General features: G+C 37.5%; 2 protein-coding genes across 5 annotated transcripts; both read right to left on the bottom strand.

Moving 5' to 3' along the window:
- Positions 1 to 337: 337 nt before the first annotated feature.
- LOC110604483 (54S ribosomal protein L24, mitochondrial) lies at positions 338 to 2,893 on the bottom strand. Of its 2 annotated transcripts, none has more exons than XM_021742662.2 (3): positions 2,742 to 2,893; positions 2,157 to 2,424; positions 338 to 1,003 (listed from the first exon to the last, which is right to left on the bottom strand). In XM_021742662.2, the coding sequence occupies exons 2-3, from the start codon at positions 2,351 to 2,353 to the stop codon at positions 565 to 567; spliced, it is 636 nt and encodes a 211-aa protein (XP_021598354.1). In that variant the 5' UTR covers positions 2,354 to 2,424; positions 2,742 to 2,893; the 3' UTR covers positions 338 to 564. The 2 variants fall into 2 exon arrangements, with proteins under 2 accessions (XP_021598354.1, XP_021598353.1); XM_021742661.2 differs by having other exon boundaries at positions 2,688 to 2,847.
- Positions 2,894 to 3,781: 888 nt separating this feature from the next.
- Positions 3,782 to 7,672, bottom strand: LOC110604471 (zinc finger protein 4). 3 transcript variants are annotated; one of them, XM_043952746.1, is made up of 2 exons: positions 7,345 to 7,672; positions 3,782 to 4,837 (listed from the first exon to the last, which is right to left on the bottom strand). In XM_043952746.1, the coding sequence occupies exon 2, from the start codon at positions 4,754 to 4,756 to the stop codon at positions 4,010 to 4,012; it is 747 nt and encodes a 248-aa protein (XP_043808681.1). In that variant the 5' UTR covers positions 4,757 to 4,837; positions 7,345 to 7,672; the 3' UTR covers positions 3,782 to 4,009. The 3 variants fall into 3 exon arrangements, with proteins under 3 accessions (XP_043808681.1, XP_043808682.1, XP_043808680.1); XM_043952747.1 differs by lacking the exon at positions 7,345 to 7,672 and adding an exon at positions 7,050 to 7,327 and having other exon boundaries at positions 3,782 to 5,984; XM_043952745.1 differs by lacking the exon at positions 7,345 to 7,672 and adding an exon at positions 7,050 to 7,325.
- Positions 7,673 to 21,959: the final 14,287 nt, after the last annotated feature.

Raw genomic sequence — 21,959 nt, 5'->3', positions numbered from 1 at the left:
TTTCTACCTTTTTAAAAAAAAAAATAAAAATCTCCAATACTAAAATATGAATATATCTCAAAAGTCTACAACCAGACAATTCCAATGTGGAATAAGAGAGTAAAAAATGAAATTTTTAAGAAATTAGGTGGCAAAAGCAGGCAATTTTCAACTAAAAATTTCATAGATTTCTGCAAGAGGTTGAAGTTTGACAGGCAGCGAATGTGAAATTTTGGAATTTATATGCATGGAATGGGCTTCTCCTTTCTTAGCTTTCGCTGTGTTTGTCTTAATCCTCGAGGCCGATTACAGTAGTTGGGCTCAAAGTCCAGCTCTGAAATTGCATTGGAAATGTCGAAACATGGAACTATCTACTTGAATTTCATTATTATTTTGATTAGAAAATACCCTTCTATTAATTAGTAATAAAATACAAACATAAAATAAGACAATAAAAAAGTTTGCCACAGCTAGCTCGATTGGCAAGTTCAATTCCTCCAAGGGCATTACAGCAGAACAAAACAGAACCTTCAAAATAGGCTAAAATTTGAGCAACATCCCCAGGCTAATTAACGAGGTTTAAACTCAATAGTTAGCCACTACCTTATCGGGATAATCATCAGAACTTGCTAAGACGAAACTAATATAGCTTCTTCCCTCCTCAGCTTGCTTCTGTTTGGCAATGGTGGCGTACATCTGTTGTCTGAACTGCTTACGAGCCTCCCGCTCGGATAGTTTTAAATCTTTGAAACCCTGCTCAAACTTGGCTTCATCTTCAGGTGAAAAGAAGGCTACCTCCATCTTCCCAAGCTCCTCATACATCTTTTCAATCTTAGCTTTCCAGAGGAGGCCCATTTCTGTGTCCATTTTCTGAAATGGAGTCTTCAGCAGGTACTCATCAATACCTCCTGCCTTGTCTATGCAACGAAGGGCGTGAGTAGTAACTTTGACTCTAATGTGGCGGTCTAGAATGTAGCTAAACAGCCTCTTCTCCTGTACATTTGGCTTCCAAGTCCTCCTTGTCCTGTCATCACCATTCACCAACACACAAAATGCGCTTCAGCATTATAAGCACTTCTTATTCCCTCCCCCTAAATTTATAGCATATAATCAAAATTTGAAACATGCACAGCAAGCCATAGATCTTTCAGGCCAGCAACAGTGAACTGACTCCAAACAACATGCATCATTATCTGTTACTGCTGTGTGTAGGATAAAACTTTGTACCAATTTCAAACCCAGCCACAACAACTTAAAATCATGACATTGATAGGTACCTTAAACCTGCTAGTTATCTACTCCCTAATACATATGATCTTTATAATATGACATTCAAAAATAAAATATTCGCAAGTCCGTTTGAGGTAAAATCTCTGAATGTGGATTGTGGAACAGGAATTTGACATAGACCAACCCATCTTTCAAGAGAATTTGCGGAATTAGCAGCATACAGGAAGCAATAGCTCTCCCCGTGGTCAGGGATTAAAATTCTTTGGTTGGACAATGAAAACTAGGAGTTTGCATAAGCTTTTTTGACTTGTTTAAGGACATGAACATTTTCAACATCAACTTTTACTGATAATGACCACCATATCATTCATTCATTGCATTGGTCCATTTGCTCATGTATGCAGCAGTTTTTGCTTCTTAAATCTAGGTAACCAAATGATGTTAGGAATTATAGTCCAATAAGGCATAGCATATAAAAATTCAGTGTTTCTCTAATTCTCATTCAAAGACATAGAAAGCTGACAGTTTGAAAGCTTTCTTGTATGCATAATCTCCATCATATATCCAACTATACTGGACCAAAGTTCGTGTGCATGTTTCCAAGAAATTTTTAGCCTTTCTCATTGTAACTCTAAAATACATCTATAAGTAGCAATATCATATGATAATTCATGCAATGAAAAGAGAATAAATGAGCATACACAAACTAATATGCTGGGCAATCAGCATCATTTCAAAGTCAATAACATGATAACAAACTCCAGCATCCACAAAATCAATAAGCATAAGTGGAATTCTCAATAAGCCATAAGTCATTCACCATCATCAGAATATCAGATATTCTCCAAAACACAAAAATATACTCTCCATTTTCAAAAAAAAAAAAAAAGGTTGCAATTTATAAAAACGAAATTCTAAGCAATGCAGCGCAAGGAGAGAGAACGGACTTGTTACCACCATCTTCACTGATGCGATTGCCAAACTGGATATGGCGGCCGGCAAAAAGGCCACGCTTGGCTCGACCCATAACGACCTTGCTATCAGGTATGGATTTCTTGAGAGATTCCTTAACTCCAGGAGTCAAATTGTTCTCTCCAACCTTTTTCAGCACCTTCTTCATCATCTCCTTCCCTCTATATGCCATTATCAAACTTTCTTCCTTGCTCTAGATTCTGAACTACGGTTAGCTATTGATTTTCTTCTTTCTTCTTGGATCTGATATACAAAATGAAGCAGCCAAATGAGGAAGACACTACCCAACATAATTAGCTAAAAGATGCTTATTTTAAACCATCATTAGTCGATTAGCTCTTGAATAAGAGAATATTTGGCTATGGGGGGGAAGAAAAGAAAAAGAAAAGAAAACCTGCCCCGCACTCTCAACAATTTTCTCGGCAACCAAACGGAAACGTCCAAAATAAAATGAAATTGTAGCAAATTCAGAAATGCAAAGCAAATGATTAAAAAAAAAAAAGTACCTTTAGAAGGATCGGCCGATTTCATGAAATTCAGAAGTTCGAAAAAGAGGGTACCTCGGAACGATCGATTGATTTCAGCAAAACCCTCGGAAGTTCGAGCTCAGAACTCGGAACTAGAGTGCGACACTTTGAACAGTGTAAAACCCTGAGCTGTGGCAACCGGGCTTGGACTTTAGGTCAACAATCCGACCCGTTCGAAGCCCACCTACACTGTAATATAACTTTGCTTTTTACAACGGAAGATGAATTACCAAAATTTCATCTAATAGTAATATAAATAAATAAATAAAATCAAAGTAATTTACAAAAGATATATATTAAACTCAAAGAAGGAAATTCAGATTAAAAAAAAAAAACAAAGGGAGGAAATAAATCAAAAGGAAAAATCGATAAAGAGAAGGTAAACCAATTTAAATTACAAGTCTTTGTTTGAATTGAGAAAAATGAAGAAAGAAGAATAAAAATGATTTTTTAAATTTCTTTTGTTTAAATATTAAGCAGAGGAGTGAAAATGGAAGAATAGAAGAAAAATTCTATTTCTCAAATGCGCCCGTAGACTTTTTATTCTTTTTAAAAGAAAAAAGAATTTAAAGTTGAATCCAACCGGTTGCAAGTAGGGCGATCATTTGGTTAGTTCGATTCAAAATTGAATCGAACCGAATAAATAAAAAATTAAAATTTTAGTATTTATAAAAATCAAACGAAATCGATTTTGATAAAAAACCAAATTAAATCGAATCAGTTTGATTTAGTTCGATTCAATTCGGTTTGAGAAGTTTTAATTTTTAATAAATTTTTTATTTTTATACTTTATTTTTAATATTTTAAAATATTTTAATTTTAATATAATCTAATTTATCTATATTATTGAAAATAATATATTATTATCACTAATTAGTTCGATTCAATTTTTTCTGATCAAAACCGAACCGAAAATTTTGAAATTAAAAACTGAACCGAAATAAATAAAAATTCAAATTAAAATTTCAAATTAATTTGATTCGGTCGATTTTTTCAGTTTGAACCGAATACTACTCACCCCTAATTACACGTGTAGTTCCCATTAAATCAGTTCGATCAGCTATTTCTATCCAGTTCTGACAACAATTTGCATTACTCCTTACTAAACGTGACCAAGCCTCCACAATCTCTTGCAGAACAGCTTTAGACAGTAATCCAAAGTACAAACAAGAAAATACAAAATTGTTCTAGTGGAAAGACTAATTGTCAGCCGTTGCCAATTCATATCTCACTGTACAAAGCAAAGATTATTATGAGTAGCTTGACTAAATCTTAAAATTCAAAAGAAAAATACAAAAATTTTAGAGCTTCAATGTAAGATCTGGTGCAGATGAATCAGTCCTTTGCTGTGGTGCCATTTCTACAATATTCATATTTTGATTTTGAGCCAACTCTAACCCAAAGTTACCACCAACTGATTCACCCAACTGCCTAAAACTTCCAGGCCAATACAAGCCAACATCATCAGCTTCCATAAACACTGGGATCCCATAATAGCCTTGCTCAAATCTAGCTCCACCTCTTGTGTCTGAAGGCTTTTGTGATGGTTTGATATTTGCTGAATGAGCTTTCACCCCAAGAGACCTAAATGCAGAACCATGAAGTGGCAGAGATGCCAAGCTAGTGTACCTATCTGAAAATAATCCCAAACGCATTGCTCGCTTCGCCATTGTTCGTTCCCTCTTGTGTGCATTTTGGTGCCCTCCGAGTGCCTGTGAGCTGTAGAACTTGCGTCTGCAGTAGTTGCAGGTGAAAACTCTTGGGATGGTTTCAGCTGGAGTTGGGGCTTCTACTTCACTGCTAATCTCACCTGTGCTTTTCAACTCAATGTCACTGGAGTTAAAGGTAAGTGATAGGTCGAGGGAAACGGGTATTGAATCCTGTTGTAGTCGAAGCTTAACAAGGTCTGCGAGAGAGGAATATGTGTTGTTGCTGGCCCTAGAAGGATCAGATGACTGTTCTTGCAAATATACAGTGGAAGCTACTTGGCTACTGATTTCAGACTCATTTTCAGATTCCAGTTTGGAGTTCTGCATTGCCATGACCATGCAAAGCAAAAAAGTACTTTGTTCTATATGAATCCAGAAAAACTTGAACAAGCTGCGGAAGCTGGCTGACTAATGCTTCACCTGCATGCGCAGAAGCACAAAGGATGAGATTATTTACCTCGTAGAGGGAGTGAAGCATGGATGGAGGAGGAAAATGTACATCATGCAACAGGAATAGCATAAACTACATAAGGGCTCAGTCCCCCTAGCAATTTGAAGCAAAGGGACCTTTTTCTGTTCTTTGCCATGCAAGGAAAAGTTAAAAATTTCTGAACTTTGATAATGGTATGGAAACACATATGATTTACTCATGGTTGACTATGTCTTCAAGGATAAACTCAATGGAAAATACATAAATACATTGGAGATGCAGATGATTTCCAAATCAAAACGTTGCTATATAATAAAGCCCCGACGAAGCATATGACAATCTAATTACTTTGCCAAAACCTGAGTGTGAGCGAACAATCAAGAACCAACACTGGCTGATTATTGATCTTGGGGGAAACAGAAAGCCTACGCTTCACAAAGACTTCCTTTAAGTCCTAGCCTAAAGAAAACTGAATCTTGGGGCAAGGAAACTTAATCAGCTACATGTGTGGCTGAGAGACAAGCAAAAGTTATCAGCAGACTGAAAAAGGATCAAAAGATCACTAAGTTACCAATAATAGAGGATCATAGAAACAACTAGGAAGTCACTCAAGCATTATGTTCCACTGTTTTTTCAATGTGAGATCAGGTATCACAATCACTTCAGAACTTCCTTAGCTACCGACGATCATATGTGACTATATGCCAAGTCATTTGGGAGTGTAATATATCCTCGTAGGCACAATGCCTGAGATCATTTCAAGTAAAATCCATGAAACATGCTGATACTGATGCAGAATTCAATGACCTTCTCTTTCCCTTCTTGATCCTTGATTATTTTTGCTGTTTTATGTTCTGTATCCTAATCCCAGTATTGTCTCTCATACAAATTCAACTGATTTTCTAACATACAGATATTTCTGTAATAACCTGCCATATAGCAGTAAAGCCTCTAGTAGCCTAATCAAGCTCAGAGCACTCACAATCTTTAAGGCCTCGTAGCACATGTTTCGCAGATCCATTCAATAACCAATTGCTTCAGCTTTGGTAATTTCACTCTAAAGATAACAAATGGTGATATACATAACCCCAGTTACACAGATCAGTGTATTAGTGGAGTCAATGAAATGGGCAGAGGCTGCATAATAATTTCATAAGATGGACAGAATACTTCCTCAATGATAGGTAATAATGAAATTTTATCCCAAAACAAGAGATCAGGCCAATGGAATCAATCTACATAAACAACATCGATATTTTACTTGCAAGTAAGAGTACTCACAAAAAGCTACCTCGGATCATCGGAAAAAAAGAAGAAGAGGAAGTTAAATCAGCAGCCAAACAAATGTTAAGTAACTAAGGTTGTAGAAGAGCATAGAACCTAACAACATAAATAATCACTACATTCTTTTCAACTAGTTTGAGGAAGTGGTAAGGAGAGAATGTATTGATCTACAACAATTTGATTATTTGATTTCTTACTTGATTCTGTTAAGAATCATGTTTGGAAGATTAAATGCATATAGCAAAAGATTCCCATAATTTCCTATCATAAACATTCTTCAAAAAGCGAGCTATTACTCAATCAGTGATGGACAGTATAATGCTTCTGAAGGATCTTGGAGTTTTCACTTTGCTTTCAAAAACAAAAAAAAGAAACTGAATCGTCCTTCATCTTAGGATAGCCAATATAAGAATCTAACTAAGCTATATTATGAATAGACAATACCATTTTTTATTAGGTAGAGAAAATTTTAACAATAAATTATATCAAAATAAAGAATTTGTGCATTTCAATATGAATAGAGAGTTAGAAACTCCCCAGTCTTGCCGGCAGGAGAATCACCCTCATTCATCAAGAAACATCAAAAATTCATATCACCACACCCATTAAATTACACAGTAAAAGTGAAGGGGAAAAGAATAAAAAACCAGGAGGACACATGATAAGCCAGGGTTCGGCTAAACTCTCAAACCCTTAACAGAAGGCAAAATCCACAACAACCCAATACTGATAGTGAAGAGCAAGTCAAATGCCCCCCCCCCCCCCCCCTTCCCCCACCCGAAAAAAAAAATTAAAACAGGAAAAATTAAACATTAAAGCAACATAAATGATGGGAGGAAAAGCATCATCAAAAAGGAAAAGAAACAGCCATAAAAATCAAATCTTGAGATGATAAGGCAGATGGTTAAAGTTCCTTACATGGTAGTTTCTTGAAATTTTCTAGTATGCTTCAAGGACATGTTGCTTTGGAGAGAGTGTGAGAGTATCAAAAGAAAAGACAGAGTAGCAATTGAGTTTTCTTGTTTTTACCACTTACTATGGGTGAAAATAGATAAAAAGAGAATAAATGGAGAGATAAAGCTCATTAAGATTCAAGATAGAGAGGGAGACAGAGATGCAGACAATAATGGAAAAGCAGAAGAAGAAATGGAGATGATGGAGCAAATTCAGAGAAGTCAGAAAGAGCAAAAAAAGGGGCAGATAATGCAGTTACCACTCTAATATTGAATTCTGGGCTCCTTCTAGTCTTCTAACAGCTGCATATCAATGAATATGAGAGAGAGAAAAGAACACAGAGACACCAAAAGCAAAGAGAAAAGAGTACAAATAGCCCCACAAAAGGGACAAATGCTTGTGATATCATCTCTTTATTTCATTCTCTTGCCACTTTAAAAAAGTTTGAAACTTGGTTTTTGGGTATTCTCTTTTCAAGGCTTTTATACTCAACTTCCTTTTTCTTGTCAGATTGGAGTCCCGTTACACCTCCATCTCTCTTACAGTTCACTTGCTGCTGCTGCTTTTGAACATGCACATGAGGCCTTCACATATGCCCATACATCTTTGCCTTTATATAGTTAAAAATTAACAAAAAAAGGAACATTTGAAGTCTATGGGACAAGCATAAACATTAGTCATATTCACCTTTGTAGGATAACATGGATGCTTCATGCCCCTTAGCTATGAGACAAAGGCCATGGACCCAGCCTTGCCTCACAAACTGGCCCCAGAAGATTTGTGTGTTTGATCTTTTACGTAGAGGTGTTATTATTAGGTATTAGTCATTTCACCCCACCTCTGCTGATTTTTTTTAGAATTTTTAAGGGAAAATTTATTATTTAATCGTTGTGGTATAAATTTTTTTTTAATTTTAAAAAATATATTAAAAATTTGTAATATTTTAAAAGATTTATTAATTAATTTTTTTTGTTAGTTTTAATTATTAAATATTAGTTATAATTAGAAAAAATTACTTTAATTTTATAAAAAATTTTAGGGAGATTTACAGTTTAGTTCATAAATATTGCCATTATTAACAAATCAGTCTCAGCATTTTCAAAAACCTATTAAGACGTCCTTATTTTTCCTTTTAGTCAACAAAATAGTCCTTCCGTCATCTTTTCCATTAAAAATAGATAAATAATGAGAGATAAAAATTTTTAAAATCTAATTTTGTCATCAAATAAAACCATTTATTTAGTCATTGGATATTGTTATTATTAACAAGTCAGTTCCTATATTTTTAGAAATCTATTAAAACGTCCTTATTTTTTCTCATATCTATTAAAATGTCTTTATCGTTTCTTTCCGGCAATAAATAGTCTCTCCTCCTCAAAAAAAATAAAGAAAGAAGAAAAAGATGATGATGATGAAGGAGAAAAGAAGAAAAAGGAAAAAAGAAGAAGAAGAAAAAAAAAAAAAAGAAGAAAAAGAAGAAGAAGGAGAAGAAGAAGATGAAGAAGAAAAAGAAAAAAAATCGTCTCCTCTTCCTTAAATAAGAAAAGAATCAAAGAAGAAGAAAAAAATAAGAACTAAGAAGAGGAGGAAGAATCGATGAAGGATAAGAAGGAAGAGGAGGAGGAAGATGGAAAGAAGGAGGGGTAATTTGGTTTTTTGTTATATTTTTAACGGTAAAAATAGACGGAATGATTATTTTGTTGTATTTTATTGACGGAAAGAAAAGATAATGACATTTTAATATGTTTCCGAAAACGTAGAAATCGATTTATTAATAATGACAATATTTAGAGATTAAATTATAAATATTCTAAAATTTTATTAATTAATCTATTTATATCGACAATATTTTAAAATTTTCTTGTGACATGTTAACAGTTGAAATTAAATTAACAGATGATTATAAACTTTTTAAAATTTCAATTAACAGATGACCGTAAACTTTTTAAAATTTCAATTAACAGATGACTGTAAATTTTTTAAAAAAGATTAAATAATAATTTTTTTATTTTTAAATTATTATTTACAAAAGTTAAGAAATAATATGTTTAATTATTTATATTTGTTGATTCACACAATTATTTAGCATAAATATAAAAATTAGGATTTATTATTGGAGAAAATTATTTAAATAATGAATATGTATTGAGAATTATGGGTAAGCAAATGAAGGTGTGGTATTAGAAATCTAATAATTTTTTGCTTTTTTGATATAAAGGGTCAATAATTTTCTTTCACATCACTTGGTGTGTTTGCTAATCTCCTTTATTAAACATCGCTATTATATCACCAAGAAAAGTTGTTATTGTCAAATTCAAAACTCAATCACCATCTATACTTTCCCGATCAACTATTCGATATTTTGATCGAATTGAGTTAATTAATTTAGATTCGTATCGAATAAATTTATTAAAACATAAAAATTTATATATAATATTGATTTTAAATCTTTTAAAAAAAATGTTTGAATTAAAATAATAAACACTATTATATTTTAGACTAATTTTTTATTTTCAAATCATTTTACTATTTTACATAAGTTTTTATTTTATGACCATTAATTGTTAAAAATAATATTTTGGAGAAAAAAAATAAATAAAATGAAGGAAATTATATTAATAAAAGTGAAAATGAAAAAAAAAGCAAGTGAATAAAATAATAGAAAAGGAGCAAATGTGAGAAAAGTGAAATAAAATGAGAAAAAAGAGATAAAATAATGATAGAATAGAAAATATAATGAGAAAGTTTTGAAGAAATTATAAGAGAGAAGAAAAGAAATGAAAAGACAAATTATAGAAAATGAAAGAAAAGATAAAAAAATAATTAAATAAAAATAAAAAATGAAATAAAGGAAAAGAAATAGATAGAGAAATAAATACTAAGGAAAGAAGACAGCAATAGAAAATGTAATTAATTACCTTTAGAAATAATTAATTTAATTAAATATTAGTATTAAAATTTATTTTATATATATATAATAGTATAAAAATTTAAATATAAAAAATCAACTTTTATTATTTTTTTTTTTATTGAAACTTTATAACATCAAAGTTGTATGGAAAAGTTAAGGGTTGGTTTGGATTATGCAGGTAGGTTTGTTGTAAATAAGGAAGTTCCAGTTTCTCTTATAGGGTTTTCGCAGAATCATATTGATGTCTCTGTTTATATGGAAGCTATAGGCACTTGGAGGCTCACGGGGTTTTATGGTTGCCCAAACAGTGGACGACGTCGTGAGTCTTGGCTGTTATTACAGCGTCTTTCACAAGTTTCTTTACTACTGTAGTGTTGCTTAGGAAATTTTAATGATATGTTATCCATAGCGGACAAATGAGGTGGGGTTTCGCAACCGAGATGGCTTATCGAAGGCTTTCAAAATGCAGTTCTCCAGGCTGGTCTGTCTGACCTTCCTTTGGCGGGCTATGAGTTTACATGGGTAAGAGGAAGGGGCACTGTGAATTGGGTAGAGGAACAGATAGACCGAGCTATGGTCTCTGATGCATAGCGGTTCTAGTTTCTTAATCTTAAATTGAGCAGTGTCGAGTACTCATCTCAACGAGAGCATTTGATGAGGGCTCTAGTATGAGATTTTATGTTTACAGAGATAGTGTGCATGCACAGATTAAGTTTGGTAGATGTAAAGTTTCAATTTTTTATGGAAATTGTTGATCATGTATGGGAGGATTTACCAGGTTTACAGAATGCATAGTAGGCTTGCTACGGGTTCCGGCGACCTTAAGTCGATCTGAATCCTAGCACCGGTAGCGGTCCGGTCACCGGATCGTTACAACTATAGCTCAAGCTCTTCCGAATTATACTATGGGAGTCTTTTTGCTGCCATTGACATTGTGCTCTAATTTAGAGAAGATGATGAATAGCTTCTGGTGGGGTTCCCATAGAGGCACTAATCGTGGGATAAAATTGGATGTCATGGTCTCGCCTATGTAAAGCTAAAACTGCAGGTGGTATTGCATTCAAGAGCTTACATCATTTTAACTTGGCCATGTTGGAAAAGCAGGAATGACATTTAATCTCTAATCCAGATTCTTTAGTGGTCTAGGTTCTGAAGGCAAGATACTTTTCTTAATGTTCTTTTTTGGACGCTCCATTGACAAATAATCCTAACTTTACATTGAGGAGTTTAAAAGCAGCTCAAGAGGTTATTCGACAGAGAAGTCATTGGCGAATGGATATTGGTAATGCTATTGATATCTGGCATGATCATTGGTTAGGAGATTTGACTAATCCATGTGTTACAATTGGGCCAGTTGACGGGCTTGAACCAAGTGGCGGATTTGCGTGATCCAACAACTGAAAAATGGAATTTTAGTCTTATCAATAGGATATTTTCTGCTCGAAATAAATACTTAATTATGTGGATTCCTTTATCTCTATGGAGGGTGGAAGATAAAGTTGTATGGAGAGGAGATGAGACAGTTCGTTACTCAGTATGCAGGGCATATCGGTTGATCAGCTCACAACCTTGCCCTTCTGTGACTACTTCAAATTATACTATTTGGAAAAGTTATGGGCACTGGAAGTCCCTACAAAGGTAAGAAACCTCGCATGGTGTGCTTGTCATAATGTTCTGCCTACTGTTGTTTCTCTGTTTAATAAAGGAGGAGGAAACAATACTTCATGTATTGGTTTCTTGTAGCTTTGCTCATCGGTGTTGGGAAGCCTTTGGTATGGAATTTGTGTTAGGTCATAGTGTCACTTTCTTTGATTGATTATGTCTCTGTTTCTCTAAGTTCTCTATTGATGGTTGTAGTCATCTTCTCTCAATTTGTTGGAGTATTTGATTTTACAGGAACAAGAAGGTTTGGGATTCTATAGTTGTTAACCCATCTTGAATTGTTAAATATGCTACTGACTTTCTTGAGAATTGGAGTTTAGCTCAGTTATCAACTAGGCGGTTGAAACGATGCATAGTTGAAGTGGTTTCTTGATGGACTCCACCGATGGAGAACTTTCTCAAGGTTAATGTGGACATAGCTATTAATGTTCGAGGAGCCCATACAAGTGTTGTTCTAATTGCTCGGAATCATTTGGGTCAATTCGTAGTCTAGTTGCTCGAAATCATCTGGGTCAATTCGTAGCAGCTCACTCTTTTCTTATCCCATGCCCTTTTACTGCTAAGATTGTTGAGGAGTGCACATACGAGAGGCTCTTTCATGGATAAAGTCGTGGGAGTAGAAGAATGTGATAATTGAATCGGCTATTGTAGTTTCTGCATTTCATTTACCATTATCTTCTTTAATTTCTTCATTTGGTCTTGTTTTTAATTGATTGAAAATCTCTTGTATTAGAGATTCTTATTGTGTCGCTGCATTTTTTTAGATGATATGTGAATGGTGTTAGCTCATGCGCTAACAAGGGCAGCTCGTTCTTTGTCAGATTCAAAGAGTTGAGTCTAGAATCCTCCTCTTTTTATTATGAATATATTGACATCGGATATAAAGTAATATATTTTTTCTTTTTTTAAAAAAATTATTTATATATTATTATTAAGTTCAACTATTACATCTAATAAAAATATTAAATTATTATTATAGTTAGCACTATAAATTAATATTTAATATAATAAAATTTAAAAAAAAACTCTAAATTTTAACCATTTATATAATTACACCTTAAATTTATTTTCTTATCAAATATATTTTAAAATTATTTTTTTGATTTATTTTTTTTATTCAGTTTGATTTTAATTTTTAAGAGTTAATAACTCAAATTTTAATATTTTTAAGTTGATAAATAAAATTATTTGTATAGTTATAAATTATAAGTATTGTAATTATATTGTCTATATTAAATTAAGAATTATTATATTTTTATTTATAAAAATTAATCATATTTATTAGGTTCACTTTAATTAAATCAAAACTTAATAATTAATTTAATAAATTTAAAATATCTAAATTTATTAAATAATATATAAATTATACTTATGAATTGAAGTAAATTTAGTCATTTTCTATTAATTAAACCAATAATTAATTTTTAATTGATTTTTCAAATAAAAAAATTATAAAATTTAATTTTTTAATAAATTAATGTCCCTACAACACCTACATCAATATAGAAAAAGTGTTAAAAAATAAATTATCAATTTTTCAAAATATACCGTTTAGAATTATAAGTAAATTAAATTAATATTAAAAATTAAATCGAATTAAAAAATTAATTTTACTGTATATTTATTAAAAGAATATTTAATATATAAAATTTAAAATTAATAAAATTTTAAATTTTTATAATTATTATATTAAAATATTAATTTATAATACTGAATATAATAATTATGTCATATTTTCATTAAATTTATGATATAGACAAATTTAAAATATTGAATATACGATTTATCAATTAACTTTTATAATTTTAAATTACATTCGTTAAAACACAAATGATTTAGGATGTATTTTTTTTAGCCATTATTCCATGAGTCAAGACATAACACGATCCCTGCATTCTGGGATTGAATCATCTTTCTTTTTTTTATTATTATTATTTTTTTTTTTTCGAGAGAGAGATAATAATTGACAATGATGATTATTATTATTTTATTATTATCATTTCTTTAGCTAGTCATGGACAGCATTTATTCTGTGATTGATATAATTTATAATATATTTTTTAAATTTAATGCTATTTTATATTTTAAAAAAATATTTATTAAATTTAATGCCATTTTATATTTTAATTATTTTAAATGTTCATAATTTTTTAATCAATTTTCCTAATATTGCATTTAATAAAATTTATTAAATACTATTATTTACTATTTGATGATCTGAGATCCAATAGAATAGGGTTTTAAAAAGGGTTTTGGTACTGAAAAATAATCTTAAAAAAACTTATGCTACCTGGGGAGGAAGCTCCCCTTTTATCCATTTCGCTTTGCTTACTGGTGACGTGTAAAGGCCTCTCCGTGATTGGGACACGCGTCTCTGACATACAGATTCGGGTGTACGAGGGTATCAGCCGCCTGCTCCATGCGTAACGGCCTCTGATTCTCCTCGTGCGTACGTTCGAGCGGATCTGCCAGGCTGTCTGAGTAGGGCTCTGGATACTGGGCTGGGCCGAGAGTTGGGCCGGACGCTGAGCCCAAGAGGAGAGGACCTGCTTCGCGTGGGCTGGGCCGACCTGAGTGAAGAAGCTTGATCGAGCTCGGCCTTGAAGGATGAATGAGTTGGGCCTTTGGCTGTGGTCAAGGCCCAGGACCGGGGTAAAGAAATCCAGTGGTCATCAATTGCCCCTTCACCTTCTCGGTAGTTATTGCTTTCAACTGCCGAGGGGGGGAATATCAAGAACCATTATGACCGCGTCTGTTCGTGTTCAGATGCCTTCATAACATCCTTTCATCTTTCTGTCGTTGCGCAGTTTTTGAATCTTATCTGCTTTTTCCCCTTTCTGGCTTTTCTCTATTCTCCGTGTCCTCTGTTACCTTTGCTTTCTTGTCATCATTATCTGGACATGTCCTTTCTTTCCTTTCCCATGAACATCTGTCATTGCTAGCTTAGAGTCTAATATAACTCTATCTTGTGCTAGGGCCTCAGACTTCCGGGTATATATCAACGCCAGCTTTTCTTCATTCTCGAACCCTCTGTTGGAGTAAGGGGTTCTTCTGTTTCCAGTTTTCTGTCTGCTTCCTTCTTCGGGCGAGATTGTCCTGTTTTATCTGCGAAGGATCCATTTGACGCCTTCTTCAAATGGCTGGAGGTGAGCTTGAGTTTGTATTGCTTTGTTACTCCATAGATTTGCTTTAATCTTGCTTTTATCATCTTGATAGAAAATTGTTCTGACTTGTCTCTGTTTTGAAACTTTTTGCAATACCTGAGATAAAAATGGGTCAGCTCAAAATTTTTGAAAATTTGAGGTTACCTCTAAGGAGTCTGAGCGTTGTTTTGGAGGTCCTTCTGGTAGGGAGGTCGACGGTTGAGACCATTCGGCAAGTCGCTGGAACTATTTCACCCAGGTCGTCTGGCCGGCCTCCTCCTTTGCTTGTTGTCCGGATTCCAAAGAGGTTCTGGGGTGTTGAGGGGTTTGCTCTAATTTTACCTTTCTTCGGGAGAGACAAGGAAATTTCCCCGATGCCCCTGTTATCTGCTTTTGATATAAATGGAAGTGGCGAAAATGCTCAACTTATTGTTCCCTTTGGTGTGAAGTACCAGTATTATGCGAGGCTGAGATCTGCTACACTCAGTCAAGCTTCTGGCGATACCTTCGAATGTATGCTCAGCGATCTCCTTGGAGCCGTAACTAGAAAGCCCGTGTTTTCATGGTACATACGGACAAGCTCAGATATTATATCCTGTCCGTATGTATCGTGAATCACATCTGGGCAATCAGGGTGTCGACCTATTATAGGGGAACAGTGAGAAATACTTATGGGAATCAACTTGTTCAATTCCCCTATAATAGCGAGACAGATCTTGGCCTTTTCTGCCAAACTCACATTTCGAGCTGCGAGAGTTCCTCCGAGCTGAAGATTAGAGTAGTGAGGTAGGTGATGACGATGTAATCGTAGATGGTGAAGTATCCGGACATGTAAATCCTTTAAGGATAGTCTTCCATTCTGTAGGCCCGGACATGTAAATCCTTTAAGGATAGTTTTCCATTCTGTAATGTACTTTTCTTTTAATGAAATTCTTGTTTTTCGTTCATACTTGAGCTTGTTCTTTTCTTTGTCGTGGATGGAGTACTGATACTGCTTTCTTCATAGCCTTAGCCAACTAAATTTTGTTTTTTTCGAGCTGAACTGACCGTATTCGTGAGCTTTTGCTTTTGATCAATGATCTGAACTCCGGATCCACTTAGCCAACTGAGCTTTCGCGTTACTCTTTCCGAGCTGGACTTACAGACCTGTGAGCTCTGTCTTTACTCGATGGGTTGAGCTTTGAATCTCTTTAGTCAGCTGAGCTCTTAAGTTACGTTTTTCGAACTGGACTGACCGACCTGTGAGCTCTATTTCGGTTTACTTTTTCCGAGCTAGAATGCCGACCTGTGAGCTTTACTTTTATTTCATAAGTTAAACTCTGAGCCCTTAGCTCTGTATGTTTCCGAGGTGCCCTTGTTGCCTCCGATCTCGCAGCATTTGTTCAATAACAATCGAATCAAATCTTATAACTTTTTAAGTGATAAGCAGGTCTGACCTTTATCATGCTCCCACCTGTTTGTACTTTTGAGTCTTTTCATGACTTGCCCCTCTATTTCCTTGGTATTTACCGTGGAAGTGGTGAAGTGGTGAAGTGGTGAATCTTGCAGGTTGAGTTACTGTGACTGACGAGTTGGGCTTGTATTACGTAGATGGCAAATGGGCTTATGTAGATGGGCTGTCATTGTGGACTTGGCCCTTGACGGATGTGGAGAAGCCCAGCGATCATCCTTTTGCCCCTTTACCTTCTCGCTGGTTATTATATAACCGTTGAGAGGGTAAACTTCGAGAGTAATTAATGATCGCGCCGCTCCAAGACAAAACTGTTCAGATCAACGTTTCATCTCATTATTGCCTTTCATTTCGAATTCCTTCTGTCTTCTGAAGAAACTAGCTCTTTTCTGCTCTCTGTCTCCCTGCAACTCCTTCTGCTTTTTTCACCTTATTGCATTTTTAGGTACGCTTCCTTGTTCTTCCATGGCCCTTTCAGAGCTTCCTGATGTTGTTAACATTGAGTCGCATATTACTCCTTCCAACATAACTAAGTACATTTCCCGGAGGCTCTTAGATACTCCTCTGTATCTGATTCGAGCGCCTCTTCCAAATGAAAGGATAGTCCTTCCTTACCCTCCCCCTTCGGGTTTGGTGGATCCCTAAGAGGGTCGTCGTATAGTGTTTTTCTTGAAGCAGAGAGAATTCGGTCTACCGTTTCCTTTTACCCCTTTCTTTATTGAGGTCTTTGAATATTTCGGGGTGACTCTTCGGATGTTATCCCCAAACTCCATTTTGTTCATGTCCTGTTTTGAGTCTATCTGCCTGGGTTGGGGTTTTACACCCACGGCCTGTCTGTTCGTTACTTTTTTCCGCCTGGTTAAGGCGGTTCAAAACTTCTATTACTTTTCCCCCCATAGGGGGTTATCTTTTCTCACAGGCTACAAGGATTATAAAGGGATGGGTAGAGAATTTCCTTGTGGCGGAGCTGAAATTAGGGTCCGCCAGAACGTGGGAGGTGGATCTAAGTTGGGGGGAGATCTTTCCGGGGTGCAACGAGTTGCCCCAATTGAGTCTTATTGAGCAGGTGGGGCTGCTTCGACTGACTTCTGTTGAGAAGAAGTATGACGTCGAGAAGTGTATGTTCGTGTCCAATCTTAGGGATATCCGGGACACGGGTATAGTGCCTTGTCCAACTATTCTGTTTCTTCTTTGCCCGTAATATCAGAAAATATGCTGACTCTTTGTACTTTCGTGTTTTTTGTAGCTTCTGAGGTAAAAATGGATGACATCAAGTTTCCCAAGAACTTTGTCCTATCTCGGGACAATATGCATGCAATTTTCGACGCTTTTGGGGCTGGGCGTTCGGTAACTGAGATTGCTGCGGAGGTGGTTCAAGCTGCTTCCTCCAAGAAAGTTAGCCGACCTCCCGCCAAAGCTCCTTCTCGAGCTTCAAAGCCGAGCTCCCGCAGCACCAAGCCATCTAGCCGTGGTGGGTCGAGCTCAACTCTTAGGCCTGCTGAAGGGTCTAGGTCTGCCCCAGCCTCCTCAGAGGGCGTGAGAGGAACTTCTCTTCCTATTGTGGAGCAGACCCCTACTGTTGAACAAGTGGAGCAGGGTATTACCCATTCTCCTGGAGGGGTGTCAGGGGGAAAATCTAAGTCCCCTGTTACTAAAGACAAGAAGGCCTCTGGGACAGGGCTGGAGATCGTCCTTATAGAGGACCCAATTCCAGAGGTTTCTACCCAGGATGCCTCTGCCCCTGTGAGGACTGAACCTGAGGGTTCTGAGGGCATTCCATCAAAGACCGGGGACAAGCGCCCAGCCCCTCCTAGAACATCTGCCCCATCTCCTGCTCGGAAGAAGTCCAGGGCTGCCGCAGGATCTTCTCCAGCTCTTCCTTCCATTGGGAAGGGGAAAAGTGTTGCTGCCGAGCCTCCGTTGTCTTCCTCTGACAACTCTCTGAACGCGTCGGACATTACCTCCGAGTCTCCGACCAGTGCTGTCGCCGAATTTCTCAAGGAGCGAATATTCGGCGGAATCACAGAGGCTTCGGATCCTCGTCTTCTTGCCCTGACTGGTCTCTTAGCCAGTTCTACCAAGGAGCAAGTGTCCTTCCGATCTCGCTCTCGTGAGGAGCTCGGATCTTCAATTAGGGAAATGCTTCTGATGGTAAGTTTTTTTTTTTTTCACCTCTCTTTAGGTTTGCTTCGTTTCTTTTTCTTGACAGTTGTTCTGCCTTTGTCTGAGATAAGTACTCTAGGTATGCCAAATCTGCAGATGATATGTCCCCATACGAAATCTATCATCTTGCGAACTGTGATTGTGGCTATTGCTTCTGCCTCTGGCTATTTCGAGAAGTATTCCACAGCCACCACCACGAATTTCCTTTGCCCCGTAGTCTTGGGAAAAGGTCCCAGGATGTCGGTTCCCCATTGTGAGAAAGGCCATGGACTGGATATGCTCGCTTGAGGAGTGGCAGGGGTTCTGATGGCGTTAGCAAATCTCTGACATACGTCGCACCTTCGGACAAACTCTTCTGCTTCTTTTTTAACAGTGGGCTAGTAGTACCCTTGCCTGAATATTTTGTTGGCTAATGTCCCTGCTCCCTCGTGAGCCCCACATAGGCCTCTATGTATTTCCTCCATTACCTTTGCAGCTTCTTCCGGACTCACACACCGGAGCCATGGGCTGGACTTCCCTTTTCTGTATAAGGTTCCCCTTACTGCTTGGTAGTTGGCAGCACGAGCTGCTATCTTTCTGGCTTCATCTTTATCTTCGGGGACCTCACCCTCCTCCAAGTATCTCAGGTATGGGGTCATCCAAGTTGGGCTCTGTTCTACCTGCAGTACCGTGTTTGTCTTTTTAAAAGCAGGTGTACGGACATGCTGTATATATACTTCATCGGGAAGCTGTTCTAACTCCTCTTTGGTCAATCGACTAAGCAGGTCTGCTTCCTCATTTTCATCCCGAGGTATTCTTTGAAATCTGACGATAACTCCCCGACCCGTGAGCTCGGCTTCTATAGTTTTTACTTTATCAAGATAGTTTTGCATGATGGGGTCCCTAGCCTGATATACTCCCGTCACCTGGTTGATCACCAACTGAGAGTCGCTATTCACCTCGAGGTCGGTTACCCCTACCTCCGAAGCTACCAACATTCCATTTACCAGGGCTTCATATTCGGCCATATTGTTAGAAGCCGTAAATTCTAGACGCAAGGCATAACATACTTTAAAACCTTCTGGCCCTTTAAGCATTATCCCAGCGCCACTACCCTCAGCACCTGATGCTCCGTCTACATACAGCTTCCAGCTAAATTCTTGGGGGGGGGGCTCTCTCTCTTCCCCCTTTCTTGATATCTCTGAGGATGATCCTCCTTTCTCCTCATTGAATGCGCACTCCGCTATGAAGTCAGCCAGAGCTTGGGATTTTATGGCTGTTCGAGGTCGGTACTCTAGACAGTAAGGGCTAATTTCTACAGACCATGCCAACATCCGCCCTGAAGTTTCCGGCCTATGTAGAATCTTCTTTAAGGGTTGGTCTGTCATCACGACTCCTTGGTGGCCTTCTAGATAAACTCTGAATTTCCGGACTGCTAGCAATAAGGCGTAAGCCAATTTTTCAATGTTCGAATATCTGACCTCAGTGTCTCTGAGTACCTTGCTAACGTAGAAAACAGGTTTCTGCTCTTCTTCTTCCACCCTTACTAGCACTGCGCTGACTGCTTGTTCTGAGGCCGCCAGATATATCAGAAGTTCTTCTCCTTTTATGGGACTGCTGAGCACGTGAGGCGAGCTAAGATACTTCTTAAGCTCTATGAAGGCCTTTTGGCAATCTTCTGTCCATTCGAAATTCGGTACTTTTCTCAACTTTTTGAAGAATGGCAAGCACTTTTCTGCCGACCTCGATATGAATCGGTTAAGTGCTACTACTCTCCCGGTTAGTCTCTGAACATCTCTTACACAGGTCGGTTCTGGCATATTCAGTATGGCTTCCACTTTCTCCGGGTTAGGCTCAATGCCTTTACCACTCACCATGTTCCCCAAAAATTTTCCTCCCCTAATGAAGAAGGCACATTTTGCTGGGTTCAACTTCATTCTGTATTGATCTAACACCCCAAATATCTCCCTCAAATCTGCTATGTGTTGTTGGAAAGTGGAACTTTTGACCACCATATCGTCCACATACACTTCCAGATTTCTACCGATCTGGTGTTTGAAGATTTTATTCATCAACCTCTGATACGTTGCCCCGGCATTTCTTAATCCAAAGGGCATAGCCCTATAACAATAAGTTCCATCTTCAGTTATAAATGAGGTCTTTTCCTCATCCGACCTTTCCATTGGGATTTGATGATAGCCCGACATAGCATCCAAAGAAGATATATAATCAAAACCGGCCGTTGAGTCGACCATTTTATTAATATCAGGTAGGGGGTAACAATCTTTAGGGCAGGCCTTATTTAGGTCGGTAAAATCTATACACATTCTGTATTTGCCATTGGCTTTTTTGACTAACACAGGATTTGCCAACCACTGTGGGTATATGACTTCCCTAATAAAGCCTGCCTCTTCTAGCTTCTGCACTTCTTCCCGGTTGGCCTGCTGCTTCTCTCTTCCCACTACTCTCTTCTTTTGCTTTACTGGTCTGGCTTCGGGGAGGACATTCAATCGGTGTGTCATCACTTTGGGGTCAATTCCCGGCATGTCTGAAGGCTTCCATGCGAAGGTCGGCGCGTGACTTCGAATCAGGGCCATGACTTCACCTTTTTGTTCTTTGGTGAGGCTGGCATTAAGACTGAAGACCTTGTTTGCATCTGCTCCTGATAAGGGGAAAGTTTCCAACTCTCCAACTGGCTCTGTCCGGGCTTCTTTTGTTTCATCTCTGACCTCCAGAACTTCCGAGTCGAGTGCTTCTCCAGTTGAGCTCGGCTCTGTTACTGTGGCCAAGTATACCGCCCTTGCTTCTTCCTGGCTGCCCCGGACCATTCCCACTCCTTCTTCCGTTGGGAACTTGAGTGCCAAATACCTGATGCTAGTGACAGCTTCAAAGTCGAACAACGCCGGTCTCCCCAAAATCGCATTGTAGCTCAGTGGGAGTTTGACCACCAAAAACACCTCATGATGGGTGCGAGCTCTGGGTGCTTCTCCCAAGGTAAGAGCCAGCTTCACCTTTCCTTCTACAAGTACCGGTGCTCCTCCAATCCCCTTGATTGGTGACTGGTCCCGAACCAGCTGTTCCTCTGGGATTCCCATCTGCTGAAACACTCGGTATGGCAGCAAGTTGACTTTACTCCCATCATCCACTAAGACCTTCTTTACCCGATAATTATGAATGACGGCTTCAATGACAAGCGCGTCATCATGGGGCATCTGAATACCCTGAGCATCTTCTGAGGAGAAAGTGATGATCATGGGAGAGTGGTCAACGATTTGCATGACTTCACTATTGCTGGTCTCTCCTTCCCGGTTTCTCTTCTTTCCTCGACGGCTCATCCGTCCTCCCGTTCCCCCAACAATCATGTTGATGGTCCCACTGGACCCATCATTCACTGGTCCAGCTCCTATTCTCCTAGGCGTCTGAGATGTCGGACCAGGCTGAGGCCTCTGTCCCTCTGGTTTCTTCACAAAATTTTTGAGGTGCCCCCTTTTTATCAGCCTCTCAATCTCCGCGATTAACTGAAAACAGTTATTCGTATCGTGCCCATGGCTCCGGTGGTACTGACA

The sequence above is a fragment of the Manihot esculenta genome, chromosome 17 (genome assembly GCF_001659605.2).
Source record: "Manihot esculenta cultivar AM560-2 chromosome 17, M.esculenta_v8, whole genome shotgun sequence".
Lineage (NCBI taxonomy): Eukaryota > Viridiplantae > Streptophyta > Magnoliopsida > Malpighiales > Euphorbiaceae > Manihot > Manihot esculenta.
This window is presented reverse-complemented; position numbering and strand designations above follow the sequence as displayed.

Bases quoted from the DNA above. Each gene is read 5' to 3' on its own strand.
- LOC110604483 (XM_021742662.2), bottom strand. From the start codon at position 2,353: ATGGCATATAGAGGGAAGGAGATGATGAAGAAGGTGCTGAAAAAGGTT. The intron at 1,004-2,156 runs GTCCGTTCTCTC...TGGTGATGACAG, and splicing joins AGTGAAGATGGTGGTAACAA to GACAAGGAGGACTTGGAAGC.
- LOC110604471 (XM_043952746.1), bottom strand. From the start codon at position 4,756: ATGGTCATGGCAATGCAGAACTCCAAACTGGAATCTGAAAATGAGTCT.